The 14,858-nt window shown below is 46.2% G+C and overlaps 5 protein-coding genes across 6 annotated transcripts; 3 read left to right on the top strand and 2 right to left on the bottom strand.

Moving 5' to 3' along the window:
• Positions 1-285: 285 nt before the first annotated feature.
• fkbp7 (FKBP prolyl isomerase 7) lies at positions 286-4,178 on the top strand. Its single transcript, XM_037488465.2, has 4 exons — positions 286-925; positions 1,249-1,400; positions 2,651-2,778; positions 3,302-4,178. Exons 1-4 carry the CDS (start codon positions 723-725, stop codon positions 3,461-3,463), a joined length of 645 nt encoding a protein of 214 aa, XP_037344362.2. The 5' UTR covers positions 286-722; the 3' UTR covers positions 3,464-4,178.
• Positions 4,179-4,257: 79 nt separating this feature from the next.
• Positions 4,258-7,356, bottom strand: osgepl1 (O-sialoglycoprotein endopeptidase-like 1). The gene is made up of 7 exons (XM_037488462.2): positions 7,009-7,356; positions 6,537-6,924; positions 6,247-6,451; positions 5,014-5,162; positions 4,777-4,907; positions 4,622-4,693; positions 4,258-4,540 (listed from the first exon to the last, which is right to left on the bottom strand). The coding sequence occupies exons 1-7, from the start codon at positions 7,212-7,214 to the stop codon at positions 4,456-4,458; spliced, it is 1,236 nt and encodes a 411-aa protein (XP_037344359.2). The 5' UTR covers positions 7,215-7,356; the 3' UTR covers positions 4,258-4,455.
• Positions 7,357-7,533: 177 nt separating this feature from the next.
• alkbh6 (alkB homolog 6) lies at positions 7,534-8,812 on the top strand. Its single transcript, XM_037488466.2, has 2 exons — positions 7,534-7,653; positions 8,103-8,812. The coding sequence occupies exon 2, from the start codon at positions 8,108-8,110 to the stop codon at positions 8,810-8,812; it is 705 nt and encodes a 234-aa protein (XP_037344363.2). The 5' UTR covers positions 7,534-7,653; positions 8,103-8,107.
• On the top strand, positions 7,552-10,835 carry adat3 (adenosine deaminase tRNA specific 3). Its single transcript, XM_037488463.2, has 2 exons — positions 7,552-7,653; positions 9,661-10,835. Exons 1-2 carry the CDS (start codon positions 7,642-7,644, stop codon positions 10,702-10,704), a joined length of 1,056 nt encoding a protein of 351 aa, XP_037344360.2. The 5' UTR covers positions 7,552-7,641; the 3' UTR covers positions 10,705-10,835.
• Positions 10,836-11,077: 242 nt separating this feature from the next.
• Positions 11,078-14,805, bottom strand: ormdl1 (ORMDL sphingolipid biosynthesis regulator 1). Of its 2 annotated transcripts, none has more exons than XM_037488467.2 (4): positions 14,588-14,805; positions 13,389-13,568; positions 12,105-12,256; positions 11,078-12,002 (listed from the first exon to the last, which is right to left on the bottom strand). In XM_037488467.2, the coding sequence occupies exons 1-4, from the start codon at positions 14,618-14,620 to the stop codon at positions 11,867-11,869; spliced, it is 501 nt and encodes a 166-aa protein (XP_037344364.1). In that variant the 5' UTR covers positions 14,621-14,805; the 3' UTR covers positions 11,078-11,866. The 2 variants fall into 2 exon arrangements, with proteins under 2 accessions (XP_037344364.1, XP_037344365.1); XM_037488468.2 differs by having other exon boundaries at positions 14,473-14,601.
• Between the last annotated feature and the right edge of the window lie 53 nt (positions 14,806-14,858).

Raw genomic sequence — 14,858 nt, 5'->3', positions numbered from 1 at the left:
ACACCGGCGGCCTCAAATAACATGGCAGCGCACTGCCACGCCCCCACGGCTGCTATTGGTGGACTGGAGATGACGCGCGCCCCCCAAACATGACTTATGGCGCTTTGAATCTGGCCATTGGATTGCATTCGTGTCTGTCATTTCTGTGCATGACCACGAGGACCAGCCCGGGAGGGAGGGCGGGGAAGTCAATATCCAACAGGTTTTTAAATAATTTTAAATAACAAATCAACAAGCAAAGCTTTTACACACGTTCTAATGGGTCCATCCCATCTATTAATATAGATTATATATTAATAAGATAATTATTATTATTATTTCGTGGAAAATAACAGTAGGCGTTTTATACAGTCAACTAGTAGCTATGTGTGATAAAACTAAATCCCAGACTGAAACCTCCCACGTGCTTTTCACACATTCATACAACGTTCCACGTGTGTGGAATGGAATTTGGTAACAGGGTTGTATCTATTGCTCTTATTGTAGCCTGCGACCTCCTCTGGTCCAATGAGCAATAGCGGAAAAAGGCCGAGTGACGTAGGGGTAGCGAGAAGAAGTGCCTGACAGACCATACGCAGGGCAAAGCGGAAAAAGGGCAAGTGACGTAGGGGTACAGGAAGAAGTGCCTGACAGACCATACGCAGGGCGCAGAGGCCTCGCGGCGGGCAGCGGTGCGCGCTGACGTCACTCCCAGAGGTTGCCACGCAGACACAGACAGCAGCATGATGTGGAAGTTAGTAAGCTGCACGCTGTGCCTCTTTGTTTCTTTGTTTGTTTTGAAGACAACAGCTGATCTGGACGCCGAGATCAAGGTCGAGGTTCTGTTCCGACCCGACCAGTGCACCCCGAAGAGTAAAAGAGGGGATATGATCAACGTCCACTACGATGGCTTCCTCGCCAAAGATGGTTCTCAGTTCTACTGCAGGTTGGTGCTTCGAGAAAAAGGTCTCTACGGTTATTAGATCTCTAGAAGCCAAATGTTTCCGTGAAAGTTCACATGCAAACTGCAGGCACTTTATTAATGCATTAATATTATTATTGGATAATGGGGGAGGGGGGGGGGGGTCACTACGGCTTTCAAATTGCATGTTATGCGATGGTTTCTTTCATGTGTTTTTGACAATTGGATATCCTTATTTTATGGTTTGGGATTGGGATCTTGTGAAAAGAGTCATTGCTGTTATAAATTACTGTAGATTTAATCTTTTCACGTATTCACAGTATTTGATGTCACTTGTCTACTTGTAGTCGATCAGACAAAGACGGGCACGCTCAGTGGTATGTGCTGGGCATCGGACAGGTCATCGCAGGCCTTGACCAGGGGATGGTGGACATGTGTCCTGGGGAGAAACGGAAAATAACCGTTCCACCTGGCCTGGCCTTTGGCTCCGCTGGCAAAGGTAGGTAGATGCACCGCTCCCGACTGAACATCCTGGACATCCAGAGCATCAAACTAAATATTATCAACCCTAGATTTACACAAAAGGACCTTACATTATAGGGTTTTTAACCAATAGTATTTCAAACACTTCCCATAATGCAACTTGATATAATATTTGACCCTTGTGCACATACATGTCCTTCAAACACCACAGCCTCTGTAATGCCAGCGTATTATGCATATATTGTGATTATTGAGTTCAGTACAATGAATCCTACTATTATTATGTAGAATGGTCTGTGGTGCCTTCATGCTGTCTTGTGTTCTTTCACAGCACTTTAGTTGGAGGTCCTCACACTCCTTGCAGTGTTTGTCTACTCATCCCCGGTGGCATGATGCACTGTCAGCATGCTCGAGGCTTTAAAGGTGTCTACTTCGTTCTTGCATGCATTAAATCAACTTACAGAAAACTAACAGCTGATGAGTGTTTTGCCTTAAACTTCCTACCAAGTGCTTCCTGTTGTTGTTCATGAATGCACTACGCTGGGATCTGACTGCTGGGGATCCTTCATTTCAGGTCACATCGGTTCATTTTGCCCTTTAGCTCTGGAGTGGCTGCTTCACAGCGACATGCACGTGACGTGTTAAAGGCTTCTGTTGTTCAGCTGAGATGGGAGCACCCGTTAAGGCTTTAAATGCATGTTGCTCTACTGACATTATTGATCTTTTCTTGTTCATATAAAGTCAATGGCTTCTGGTCCTCTACATTTTTCAAGTGGCTTCAGACTTCAGCCAAATCAGTGTTACGCTGAGGTTCATTCATGTACGTACGTGGTTGTGAGAGTTTATCCATCCGTGGTATAGCAGGGGTCTCCAACCTTCTCCCCTCTGAGAGCTACTCATAGGACCAGCTTGTTCCTCACCAGTAACAAACCGTCCCATGAACAGCTGCTGGAGCCTTCATGGTGGGGTGATGGGGGTCATGGAGTAGTGTGATGTGCTGGGAGCCCAAGGTTGGTGGTTCAAATCCCGGCTGCTCCATGTGCCATGTGGAAGTGTCTCTGAGCAAGACACCTGACCCCTAATGGCTCCCCACACATGTTTTAAAATGTAATGTAAGTCTCTTTGGATAAAAGTGTCGATTAAATGACATGTGATTTAGAGTGGCCTCGACGCACATCTATTAAAACCAGTTCCTTCCCGTTAGGTTTAAACGAGTATTACATTAGAACTGCTATAATGTGCTGTTGTTGCTTCCTGGTGAAATAGATCCTGTGCCGCCCAATGCTACGGTGGTCTTTGAGGTGGAGCTTTACTCGATTTCAAGAGGACCTCGCAGCGTGGAGGCTTTCAGAGAGATGGACCTTGATGGCGACAGAAGTCTCTCGAAGGCAGAGGTAATTATAATTATGATCAAGCTGGTAATCATCACAAAAGTAGCTCAGAAGGAAAAGGCCATGGCCCTGGTTGGGTTAACATGCCACGGGCTCCGTGTTACTCTTCCTGTGCCGCGTGTTCATGTCTCCATCTACGATCATACCTATTATGGAATCTAATGAAAGGCTCCTTTTACAGCCCGTAAAGATGTTTGTTAAAGAACTTTTATCATACAAGTACAAGCAATCATATAATGAATTGCTTAGATCTTTTTCTATTTTTAAACAGATCAAATTAGCACAAATAACAACTAGGAAAGTGTTTCTCATCCCAGTGAACCGTCAGAGCCAAATGTTTGCAATTAACATTACGACAACCGAATATATAAAGAAGGCTCACAATGATGACCTTGAGTGACCTGCTATCAACACGATTTGAAATGATCACCTATGTGATGTTTGAACTGTACAATAAAAAAAAAAAGTACAATAAATGTCCGTCTCTGATTCCAAAGTGTCACCAATGACGTGCTTCTTTTTTCAGGTGAAAGCATACTTGAAACTGGATTATGAAAAATCTGGGCGGCCCCGTGACGATCCGTTCTACGAGAAGCTCGTGGCTGATGTGTTCCGCAAGAGTGACAGCGACTACGATGGAGTGATCAGTGCCAAAGAGTATAACGTATACCAACACGACGAGCTCTAGTCCAGCTGCTCATTCCTGTTACATGATGGATTTTGTTCAATTACTCGGGTAGTTAAAAGGAAAGTGCACCACCAGATGGCTATATGAATTAAGCATTTAATTGCATAACTTGTTCTTGTAATGACAAATAAACCACCTTGTGATGTCGTTTTTCAACCCCATCAGCTGGTTGTAAGGAGTCACTGAGACGTCTTTCCAAGCCTGCAAACTAGCCCTTTACTACATTTCTTATTTCAAATGTTTTCTTGTGTTGTTTTTTTTGTCTCATTTCCTGATGAAAATTGCAGCACACAAATGAACCCCGTGTTGCACAGTGTTGTGGAGTGGAAACGGTAACGTGTCAATACAAAGGCTTTTCACCAAGATTGGATTTAACTTGCAGCTGTATCTGGTATTGAGGACTTTGATAGTGTTTCTCTGACCTGCAATGACCCTGAATACATGACTCACTAATGTGCACGACATGCAAGTTCATATGTAGATGTTTTCTCTGCATAAGTTTACGTATGTTTCCACGACAAAATCATTTCAATTTGTCTTCAGATCAATTAGTGCAACGATTCCTCTCCAGTGTGCTGAGTGGCATTTACATTAACTACTAACCCCTAGAAGGTGGTGTTTGCCTAAATGAGAGCTGTTTGACAGTACTGCATACAGCTGTATATCATCAGACCTACTTTGTAATAAAAGACAATAAATATTATCATTTCTTTGACAGATTGAACTTGGTAAAGTGAATAATTGTTTCCTTCTTAAAAAGTACGCGGCTCAGTTGCTATGGAACAAAATAAAATGCTTTCTTTGCAACAAATATAAATTCAAGCAGACAGCAAAAAATGTTAAGACAAATCTTTAAACATTTGAAAATGTGAACACTTCTATGCCCACAGTTTTTTGCAGCATGTACAAAAACATGTCTATTACATAGTATAAACATAATATATACGCTGAACTGTGAAATTCTTAAGAGTGAGCCTAAAGCCAACAGTGTGTCATCTGGGGATCTTCATCCTGACTGACGGTAACCTGATGGCTGCTGCTTTGACCCGCGCCGTCCAGTCCACACCCAGCGGCGCCCTGCAACACAACGAGCGGTACAGTCTGCATCCAAGGTTATGCCCACTCAAACTGCACATTAAGTCTTTGGAGTGGACTTACTTTGGCTCATAGGACACTTCCACATCTGGAGGAAGTATTCCTTTCCCTTCTCTCAGGCGTTCAACACCGTTCCTGGTGAACAGAGACAAACGTAAGCAGGTCTCAGACCAACAAAACGACACCTGAATCAGATTCATTCAGATCGATATACGCACCATGCAATCATCACTCCATTGTCAGTGCAGAACTTGGCTGGAGGGCAGAGCAGGCTCAGCCCCGTGGTGTCGGTGATGATGGCCAATGCCCTGCGGAGATACTGATTGCTCGCAACTCCTCCGGATAAAACCTGTCAAAATATTTCAATTTATCGTCACAGCGTTCTCTTATTGGAAAGAAAATTATCATATACATGCGATAATGACATAAAATACCACCTGAAGTAACAAACTCACCAAGGTGGGACAGTGTGCTGGCAGCAGGCCGTTGGCCTTACAGAACAAGATGGCACGATGGGTTCGCTTTGCAAGATGAGAAGCAACGGTGTGCTGAGTAGAAGCAGCGATGTCATTCACACAGGACAACAGGTTCCCCTGTTCTATACCTGGATGGAGGACAAAGGCCAATTGTTGGAAATATTTACAGTTTTTAACAGACAACCTGTGACAAACAGCAGCAGTAAGCCTCACTCGGATCTCTGCCTGTCTGACTGACATCTCTCAGTGGAGGTCCGCTCACCACCTGAAGATCAACCCAGACAAGACGGAACTACTTCTCTTTACGGGAAAAGACTCTCCCACCCAGGACCTGACTGTTTGGAAAGTGTTTAGACGTCCACTCTGACTGATGGAACCTCTGTGTGACACCTGACCCCCAACATCACAGAGACAACACGATCCTGTAGGTCCACGCTCTACAACATCAGGAGAATACGACCCCTTCTCACTCAGAAGGAGGCGCAGGTACTGATTCAGGCTCTTGTCCTCTCCTGGACTATTGTAACGGTCTCCTGGCAGGTCTCCCTGCTCCATTCCACCTCTGCAGCTCATCCAGAATGCAGAAGCTCCACTGGTCTTCAACCTCCCTAAGTTCTCCCACACTCCTCCTCTCTTCACTGGTTACCAGTGGCTGCCTCATCCAGTTCAAAGCACTGGTGCTCACGTAGCATGCTGTGAATGGATGGGGTCCAGTCTCCATCCAGGACCTGGTGAAACCCTCCATCCCAACATCAAGCTGCTTGTTTCTCACTGAGAGCAAAACACTGGACTAGATCTCCACTCTTTGCTGTCCTGCTCCTAAAGGGTGGAAGGAGCTCTGTGATGACATCAGGACCACAGAGAGCCTTCACATCTTCACACTGAAGACACACCTCTTCAGACTAAACCTCCACTAATACACCAACACACTGTAGCACCAACAAATCGTAGCACTTAAATTGTACTTATAATGGCACTTATTTATAACATATTTTGAAACTGCTTATCTGACGAACATTGTACTTTCTTGTTACTTGTTCTTCTGAGTTTGTATCTGTAACGGTTGAAATGCACTTTGGATAAAAGCGTCGGCTAAATGACACGTGATGTAATCTGCAGTGTTACACCTGTGCTAGACAAAGCAAAATGTGCTTTTTATATGAATGAATTTGATCACTGGGTTGTCATTTCAGAGACGCTGTGACCTCGTACCTTCCTCTGCCTCCTTCTTCTTTATCATCATGTTGATTTGATTCCGTAGTCCGGCGAAAGAAAAGCAGCAGTCATACGTCTGTCCCATCGGTGTCCTGAAGGGGAATCTCATCCTGTCACCATCCTTGGCCAGAAGCTCTATAGCTTGTCCTCCACTTAGCGTGGAGCACTGAGGGTGTTTTATGAGGGACAAACGTCTCGCCACCTGAGAGTCCACAAAAGACAACATTCAAATTGATTGATATTCACAAATGAAACATTATAGCCACATTGGCCTGTTAAGGCCTCACTTTATCCAGCGTATCCCCCGGAGCTTCATCCAGAGCGTGACCCAAAAGCAAAAAGTCATCGACTCCTCGAGCCACAGCGAGAAGCGAGTGACCACCAGAGACGAGCAGGACCAGGAAGGGGAAGGGGACGGGCTGAAGCATCCTGACGGTCAGGGCGTGGGCCTCCATGTGGTGGATGGGGATGAAGGACTTGTTGTGCCGCCTCACAAACTTCTGACTGAACTGGAGGCCGATGCCCAGGCTCAGGGCCAAGCCCGGCTTCACAGTGGTGGCCACGGCGGAGAGCCGGCTGGGGTCCAGGCCGCTCCTCTCCAAAGCCTGCTGGACCACGCGCTCTATGTGTTCTCTGTGGAGCTGCTGGGCCACGGTGGGGATGATGCCGCCGGTCCTGCGGCATTCAAGCAGGGATGAGATGAGTCAAAGTGAAATCCCTACAGCCAAGTAAACATGGCAAATGAATGCAGCTGCTCACCTCAGATGAACTTCTTTCTGTGAGTGCAGAGACTCTCCCAGTATTTCCCCTGTCTCGTCCAGGACAGCCGCTGCAGTGTCGTCACAGCTCGTCTCGATGCCCAAAACCAGTCGGGAGCAGAGTGCTTTTCCAAGTGAAGGAGGGCGCCAGAGTGGGTGCTTCAGCTGTAGCAGCCTGTGCAGTGATTTGACTTTTATAGGGAACATGGTTTCTCCTTGAATGTTAAACCCATAGCATTTTAAAACAAAGACACGTATGCTGACGGTATCACAATAGCTTTCAGGGCTAACAAAACAAAACCAACAAACACAGAACGCCCGCAGTGTCGAACAGGAAACACAAGCCGTGTCTCTGCGTCACATGTAAATAATTCCGTGTACGGCAGGTTTGTGACCTCAAATTAGCTGCAGACACCTAGACACAAACAGAACTACGGGAATGAAACTGTAAAATTATATTTCTCAAACGTATTATTTTAAAGGCTTAATATTTTTTAGTACGTTCAGAAAACAAAGCATCGGACCAAAGTATTGAAGCTTGATTCTCGGGGGCATTTTAGTCAGCTGCACGCGCACGTTAGCAAGGAGTCGTGACTGAGCGCGCTGACCAAACGGAACTTTCATTTAAGTTTTGATGTCGAAGGAGGTAAAGTTGGTTTTTAAATATATAATTTGTCATTTTCTGATGCGTTTTGGTAGCCCGGCTGGGCTGCCCGTTACCAACATGGCGCCAGAATATAAATATGTGCCCTTCCTTGTATTGGGAATTTTGCTATGCTGCCTTCAGGGCTTAAAGACATGCGGAACTTTGGGCTCAACACACTCCATAACCCCGGCATTTAGTTGGTTTACATGGCAGGGTTGTCGATACATTTCCTCACACTCTCAGTTTGGTAAAAGGCAACCCTTTTATACTCATTAATTAACACATATTTACATTACATCCTTTTTATATTTTTGTCTGAGTTGAATCGGTTCTAACATCAGAGGTTTTATAATTACTACAACTTGTGAAGGCACCATAGGCAGTTTTGCTAGCATTAGCACTTTTTTCTCTTTGGTTTTAACGAGCATTTCATGTTGACTTTTCTTAAGGAGGCATGGAACACCCAGCCTGTATTTTGGAGGATTTGAAGCAGTTTGTCGTTAACGATGCCCCACCAACAGTGTATTACATCCCAGATTTCATATCGGAAGAGGAGGAGTCTTCTCTTCAACAGCAGGTGTACAAGTCTCCCAAAACTAAATGGACTCAGCTGTCAGGGAGAAGGCTTCAGAACTGGGGAGGGTTGCCACACCCCAAAGGAATGCTGGCAGAGAAGATGCCCGACTGGCTCCAAACGTACTGTGGGAAGATTTCCTCTTTAGGTGCATTCAGTGGCAAAACCGCCAACCATGTGTTGGTGAACGAGTATGAAGCAGGAGAAGGGATTATGCCTCATGAGGACGGCCCCTTGTACCACCCGACTGTCACCACCATCAGTCTGGGCTCGCACACCCTCCTCGACTTCTACGCGCCCGTCAGCATCCAGGAGGGCGCCGCGCCGCAGACCGAGGAGAACCGCTTCCTCCTGTCCCTGCTGGTGAAGCCTCGGAGTCTCCTGATCCTGCAGGATGAGATGTACCAGCGGCTCCTTCACGGCATCCGGCCCCGCGCCCAGGACACGCTGACCGACAAGGTGCTGAACCTGTCCGCTGCCGGGGCCTCGCCAGGAGAGACGCTGACCCGAGGCACACGAGTGTCCCTGACCGTACGACATGTGCCCAAAGTCATGAAGACAACGCTTATGCTGGGGAGGAAATGAAGGACTGCACGGTGACTCCATCGTTTGTCACCTCCAGGCTGCTTTAAGTGTGTTTCAACTGGAATCAATCACTTCTAACTTGGTTGAGCAGTGATCTGAATGATTATTTTTAAGGCGCGATGCAGCAAATAACTGCAGAAGAACATTGATGCCTTTTGAATTTGGTGTTTTTAAATGATGGATGACTTATTATCCAACTGTTGGAACTAGAAGAAATGTTTGTTCTTAACGTTTTGCATCACATACATAAAATATATTCACTAGGCTCATGCATTGTTTACTTTATGGATCTATTAAACAGCTACAAATAAGACTGCCGCATACACTGATGCCCCAAAGTAGTTGTAGATTTCAGATGTTCTATTTTACTGGCAGATAAGTAACAAGGAATTACGGTAAATACATGTTTTGAGTATTGTTTTGACATCGTGGCTTAATTGGTTCTCAAGGGAACACTGACACTTTGATTCTTTTAACTCTAAAATGTTCTGCTCCAGTATATAATAATGGTCAAAACAGACCAACATTATTTGCCCTTTATCAACAGAGATTGTGGATTTAATGCAATGTTTCAGCTGACGATTCATTTGGTTGCATTTCTTCTTCAGAAATCATGTATTTTAACTCTCCTTTGCTTATTAAATAAAATGGGCCAAATTATTTATTTCACGTACCTGTTATCTTTAAGTCGCTCATGGCTTGTTCATCTTCTGAGTTAGAAGAAGAAGAAGTTGTGTCCCACACTGTTGGGACTTGCTGACTGACATAAAGCGAGCGCGGTTGTATTGTTGAAAGGCTCTTTCATCATGTGCCAAGTTCACAATTCACACTGAAATCATATTTCACAGGAGGACGCCAACACAATGGAGCCACAGAGGAAACGCTGTAAGGGGTCCGTGTGTGAGGGCGACCTGTGGGTGGCGTTCCCCGTGCTCTCCGATCAGCTGTCCCAGGACGTCGAGCTGGTTGAGGCCTTCGCGGCGCCCATTTTCCACAAGAAAGAGACCTCCCGAATTCTCCACGAGCTGAACGCCGTCCGCCCGCTGAACGGCCTCCAGCACGTCAAGAGGGTGCGGCCGGTCCGGGGGGGGGGCGGCGCTCACCCCCTGGAGGTCCTGCTGTGCCTTGTCAGTGACGCGCCGGACCTGAAGGAGGTGAGCATCGACGACCTGCTCCCCTCGGACGGAGTCCGACGCGACGGATTAGGGGAGCCGTTCGTGGTCAAGGTCCCCGCACGCCCCCCCTTGACGCAACCCCAGTTCGAGGTGGCGAGCAAACACTGGCCCACGTCCTTCCACGAGGACAAGCAGGTGACCATCGCCCTGAGAGGGGCGCTCTTCGGCCCGCTCCAGAAAGCCAGGATGTCCGCGTACATGGCGGCCGCTCTGAGCGCCGCCGAGACGGGGGCCGAGCTGGGAATGGCGGCGGTGGGGGCCGTGGCGGTCGATCCAGCGACGGAGAGGATCGTCGCCGTGGGCCACGACCTCAGGGGGGAGCACCCCCTTCACCACGCCGTCATGGTCTGCATCGACCTGGTCGCCCGCAGCCAGGGCGGCGGATGTTACTCCTTCGACAGGTTCCCCGCTTGCAGGTTCACGCCGCCGCCGCCCCCGGGCACAGAGGCCAGCTCGCCGCCGTACATCTGCACGGGCTACGACCTCTACGTGACCCGGGAGCCGTGCGTGATGTGCGCCATGGCGCTGGTGCATTCCCGGATAGGCCGCGTCTTCTACGGGAGCTCGTCCCCCGACGGCGCCATGGGGACCAAATACAAAATCCACTCAGAGAAAGACTTGAACCATCACTTTGAGGTTTACAAAGGCGTGTTGGGAAAGCAGTGCGAGGAACTGGGTGGACTGGGACGACCCCGTCAAACCACCAGAGATCAATAACCCGTGATCTCAGCTCATCGTTTTATTCCTTTTATTACTTGTTTTTAAATGTGCTGACTTTATTTTAGCCTGGAGTCATTTGACATTTTCACATTTAAAGTGTGACCAGCTGAAATAAATAAACTTCAGAATTTGTGTCACATTTAATTTCAGGGGATGTTAAACACACAAATGGAGTAATATTTGACTCTAATTTCCATCTGACTCTCCTTTGTCTTCAAAGATGACTTTTTAATGTGGAATCTGAAAGTATCCAGTAACTTGCAGAGCAAAACCTTAACTATGGAGCATAGAATTGTTTAATTTAGCACATGTTCTGTATTTCAAAAGATCCCAAAGCTCCTTTGTGTAAATGAAACACTCACACAAAAGATGGGTAGTAAATGGACTGTATTTGTCTTAAAGTAAGCCATGTATAAAATTCCTTCATAATCTGAGAGAATGCACAAATAAATAGAAATAATCTGATTACATTCTTGATATTCCATAAACATGCTTATGCACAACAGTCAGAAGAAACAGTTGGAGGACACGCACTTTTTAATGAGATTAAGAAACAGAACGATGGCCAAACAAAGTAGGAGGAGCTGCCTTAACGATAAAGTCAAATAGAATAGAGCAGCTACATGAACGCAAATCGATCAGAGACCGTAAACCTCAGGAAACACTCATCAGACAACAAGAATTTATCAAATTTCTACACAGGGCTTTGTCATTAACGTACATGACATTCACCAAATAAACAACTGTACAATGAGACGGCGCGCCCTGGTATTCACGTGCAGATAAAGAGTGATTCTATTCTAGACTCAGCATTAACAAGTTTACACCCATTACAAAATGAGAGAGTACCACCGACCCACAGAGCCCGACCATTAGGAAGTAAACATCTTTGAAAAATACATTTAGGGGTCTCTGGACTCGTTGCCGTGTGACTTGAGGGCGAAGAAACAAACAAAACAGGCCTCCCGGTTCCTGGGCCAGCCCAGGTCTACGCAGGCCGCAAATACATCATGTTAAATATTCAAATAAGTTAGTAATGCATACGACAAACCTACTGGTGTTTGTTTTAAACCCGATGCACCTAAACGACGACAGAGACATTTACACAAACTGTACGAATTGGTCCACACTGCTGCACACGTCTCAACCTCTACATGAATTAATACTTGTTGATGCCAAAAATCCGAACTCCGTGCAGTTGGGGCAGCTTGGGGATCAGAACGCTCAGGAGCGAGGCCGTGTTTATGACAAAGTGCGCGCTGTCATACTTTGTGTAGAAGCTTGCCAGGAAGTATCTGCAAGACAAGAAGGGTTTGTGAAAAAGGAGATGCTGAGGAGATGCTTTTTTTAATGTGTGCCTCCTGTGTCAGTGCGAAGACAGAATCCTGAATACATACAGAACGATGGGAGAGATGGTGAAGAACTTCCTGGAGGAAGTGAACTGCACGCCGTAGTCCAGCTGCTCCCAATGTGTGAGAAGTCTGGCTTTGCCTTGGTCTGGAGTTTCAAATGGTGTTCCTTTCACCGCATGCATGAACACGTACATTCCCTGTGGAGACCAAACATCACCAGTAGAGCAGTTTCCTTTCTCTTCTTGATTTCCCCCTTTATAACCTCCAAGTGTAATGTAACGGAGGAGCATTTAACAGGAGGCGTCCTCTCACTGCACTGCATTGTGTCAGTGTGAAAAGCTTTCTTAATCCCAGGATAAGTGCTTAAAAACACAGACCCAATCCAATAAGGGCCAGCCATCAACGGGCCACACGCGGGGCCAAATAAACCCACACAACGTTTTGGGGGGGTTTTGGAGGCTTAAAGTCATGCATCATTCTACCTGTTATAACAGACCACTGACTCAGGCCTGGTGGACATGTCAAACATTGTTCCACAGGCTCAACCAGAATTGACAAAAGGTTTTTTTGTTTCCTAAATACAGGATTTTCAGATTCTGGTTGTTTACAGAACCGTTTACTTTCCTGTTGTCCTAAAAATTATTTGAAAAACACTCGGGTAGCTGCAAGAGTTTTTGTGTCGTGGCAAAAAAAGGTGCTGAGACGTTGCAGAAAGAGAAACAAATGATGGTGCAGACTTACTGCAAAGGAAGCATTCTCAGCAATGACAAATCATTTCCAATTACACATCTATTTGTCAAAACCCAAGAAAGCCGCTTTCAATAGAAAACCTGCACACGGAGGGAAAAGAAACACAACTCCCGTGCTGACATACAGCCACGGCCTAATGAGCCCACTGCAGCTGCACTGTGTGTGAAACAAAGGGCCATGGTTGACCTTAGCGTTACTGTTAATAGACCTTCCGTATTAGCTGCAGCACACAATCCCCGTAGACGGCTTCCAGCTTGCATGACGTCACACAAGGACTTTGTTTTCTTCATTTGAGGCTAGCTGTGTAACAATGAAAGGTCAGTTTTGTCCACAGACCACATGTGCAGTGGGGAAAATGATCATATTCTGTCACGCTGCTACAACGACAGCCTTCCCAAAATAGAGCAAATCTTAACAAGCGCAAGCAAGGCAGAGGGTAACAGACACCAGGCTTCTTTGGCCAAGCATGCGTGCAACATGTCTGACTTTGATGTATTCACAATGTTATCAAAAAACATTCTAAGAACCCAAAAGATGCTTGTTTTGGGCGTGGCGAGCTGCGGCGTCGGGTGGACTTACAAAGTTGTGTATAACGTTAGTGAGCGTCCACACCACGGGCACGCTGAAGAAGGGGATGCTCAGGAGCACCATGTGAAGTATTCCAACCCCCAGGGCATAGGTCAGCCAGATCCCACGACTGTTCATGACCCGAGTGTTTGGGTTCACCTCACTGTGTGCCACACCCACATTCATTCTGCTCTGTGAACACAAAATGCATACAATCCGTCACAAACCAACTCTCTGTGCCAAAGGTTTCCTTCTTCATTGTAGACTGTAGTGTTATTGTTAAGGAGATCTGAAGGGTACTCTGTAAATAAACTACCTGCAAACAGTGCAACGCTGACAGTGTCCTGTATGGCTGCATCTTTATGGGAAGACACAAGACTACCTAAATACAATGGCAACACTTCAACCTCCCTGCCACCCTACATGTACCTCTGTGAAGAAAAACAACAACATGTGTAACCCTATTGACCTTTAACCCCCGAGCAGACTGTCAGCTGGATTCAAAGTCATAATAATAATGCATCATTCAGAACTCAAAGATATTCTTTTAGCAGCCAGATGAGATTTTGGCATCTGACTTGCTTTTTAAACAAACACGTAACGTAACGTAACACACACACACACACACACATTATCTTATTGACTTTAACTATAACGGTCATTGTAAACTGTTTATTAAATAAATGTAATTCTCCGTCTAATATTTATCCCGAATGAAAAGACGACAGGATTGATAAGAACACTGGAAGAATAATGCAAATATTCGACTACATTTACACACTATTATTAGTTGGTTTACAGATGTTACTGATTTATTTTCTTCTCTCGTTACTTCTCGTACCAACAGCAAACTGTGCTTTAGATGACGTTACAAACACTTGAAACGGTAAAAGCAGGTTTGAAAGCTGATGTTCGTCATGTAGTCATTAACGATCTTAGACGGTGTGAACATCGCACTATGAGCGGTCCCTTGTCTGAGGTCCTCATCACCAGGACATAGTCCACACCAAACCACCACTGTTCTGACCAGCGGGACGCCCCGTGTGTTTAGAGGTTAACGTCAAGCCCCCGCGCCCCGAAACACGTGCAAACTCACGAGTAGTAGCGAGCAGTGGAGGCGGGTGTAGAAGCAAAGTGCTACGGAGAGAAATGTTTACGTCCTTGTTGATGTGTGCAGGTCCCGGGCGCAGACAGCACGTCGTCACACTGACCTGGGCGGAAGTAGTCCTGGATCCGACAAACATCCGGGGGAAATGTGCCCTACATTGGCTTCTCAGGCTGCGCCACGACACCAAGTCACAGGAACCAGGTGGTTCTGCTGCTTTTTTACATCAAACACAAATTAAGTAAGATGCTTTCTGTGTTGAGATTTGTCACGCCGATCCAACACAAAGCTGGGTTTCAATCAGCCGGACCAGACGTTCCTCCTTTCAGTCTAAACTCAGGGTAGAAATTACATAATACCTATGGAACCCGCCTTCA

Source organism: Pungitius pungitius, chromosome 10 (assembly GCF_949316345.1).
Source record: "Pungitius pungitius chromosome 10, fPunPun2.1, whole genome shotgun sequence".
Taxonomy (NCBI): domain Eukaryota; kingdom Metazoa; phylum Chordata; class Actinopteri; order Perciformes; family Gasterosteidae; genus Pungitius; species Pungitius pungitius.
The sequence above is the reverse complement of the archived record's forward strand: the minus strand, read 5'-3'. Positions and strand labels throughout refer to the sequence as shown.

Coding starts and splice junctions, on each gene's coding strand:
- alkbh6 (XM_037488466.2), top strand. CDS start 8,108: ATGGAACACCCAGCCTGTATTTTGGAGGATTTGAAGCAGTTTGTCGTT.
- fkbp7 (XM_037488465.2), top strand. CDS start 723: ATGATGTGGAAGTTAGTAAGCTGCACGCTGTGCCTCTTTGTTTCTTTG. Junction 1,401..2,650: donor CTTTGGCTCCGCTGGCAAAG/GTAGGTAGATGC, acceptor CTGGTGAAATAG/ATCCTGTGCCGCCCAATGCT. Junction 2,779..3,301: donor GAAGTCTCTCGAAGGCAGAG/GTAATTATAATT, acceptor TTCTTTTTTCAG/GTGAAAGCATACTTGAAACT.
- ormdl1 (XM_037488467.2), bottom strand. CDS start 14,620: ATGTTTGTCGGATCCAGGACTACTTCCGCCCAG. Junction 13,569..14,587: donor CCAGGACTACTTCCGCCCAG/GTCAGTGTGACG, acceptor TTGTGTTCACAG/AGCAGAATGAATGTGGGTGT. Junction 12,257..13,388: donor CTAACGTTATACACAACTTT/GTAAGTCCACCC, acceptor TGGTCTCCACAG/GGAATGTACGTGTTCATGCA.
- osgepl1 (XM_037488462.2), bottom strand. CDS start 7,214: ATGTTCCCTATAAAAGTCAAATCACTGCACAGGCTGCTACAGCTGAAG. Junction 5,163..6,246: donor GAAGAAGGAGGCAGAGGAAG/GTACGAGGTCAC, acceptor TCCTCCATCCAG/GTATAGAACAGGGGAACCTG. Junction 4,541..4,621: donor GAAGTGTCCTATGAGCCAAA/GTAAGTCCACTC, acceptor GTTGTGTTGCAG/GGCGCCGCTGGGTGTGGACT.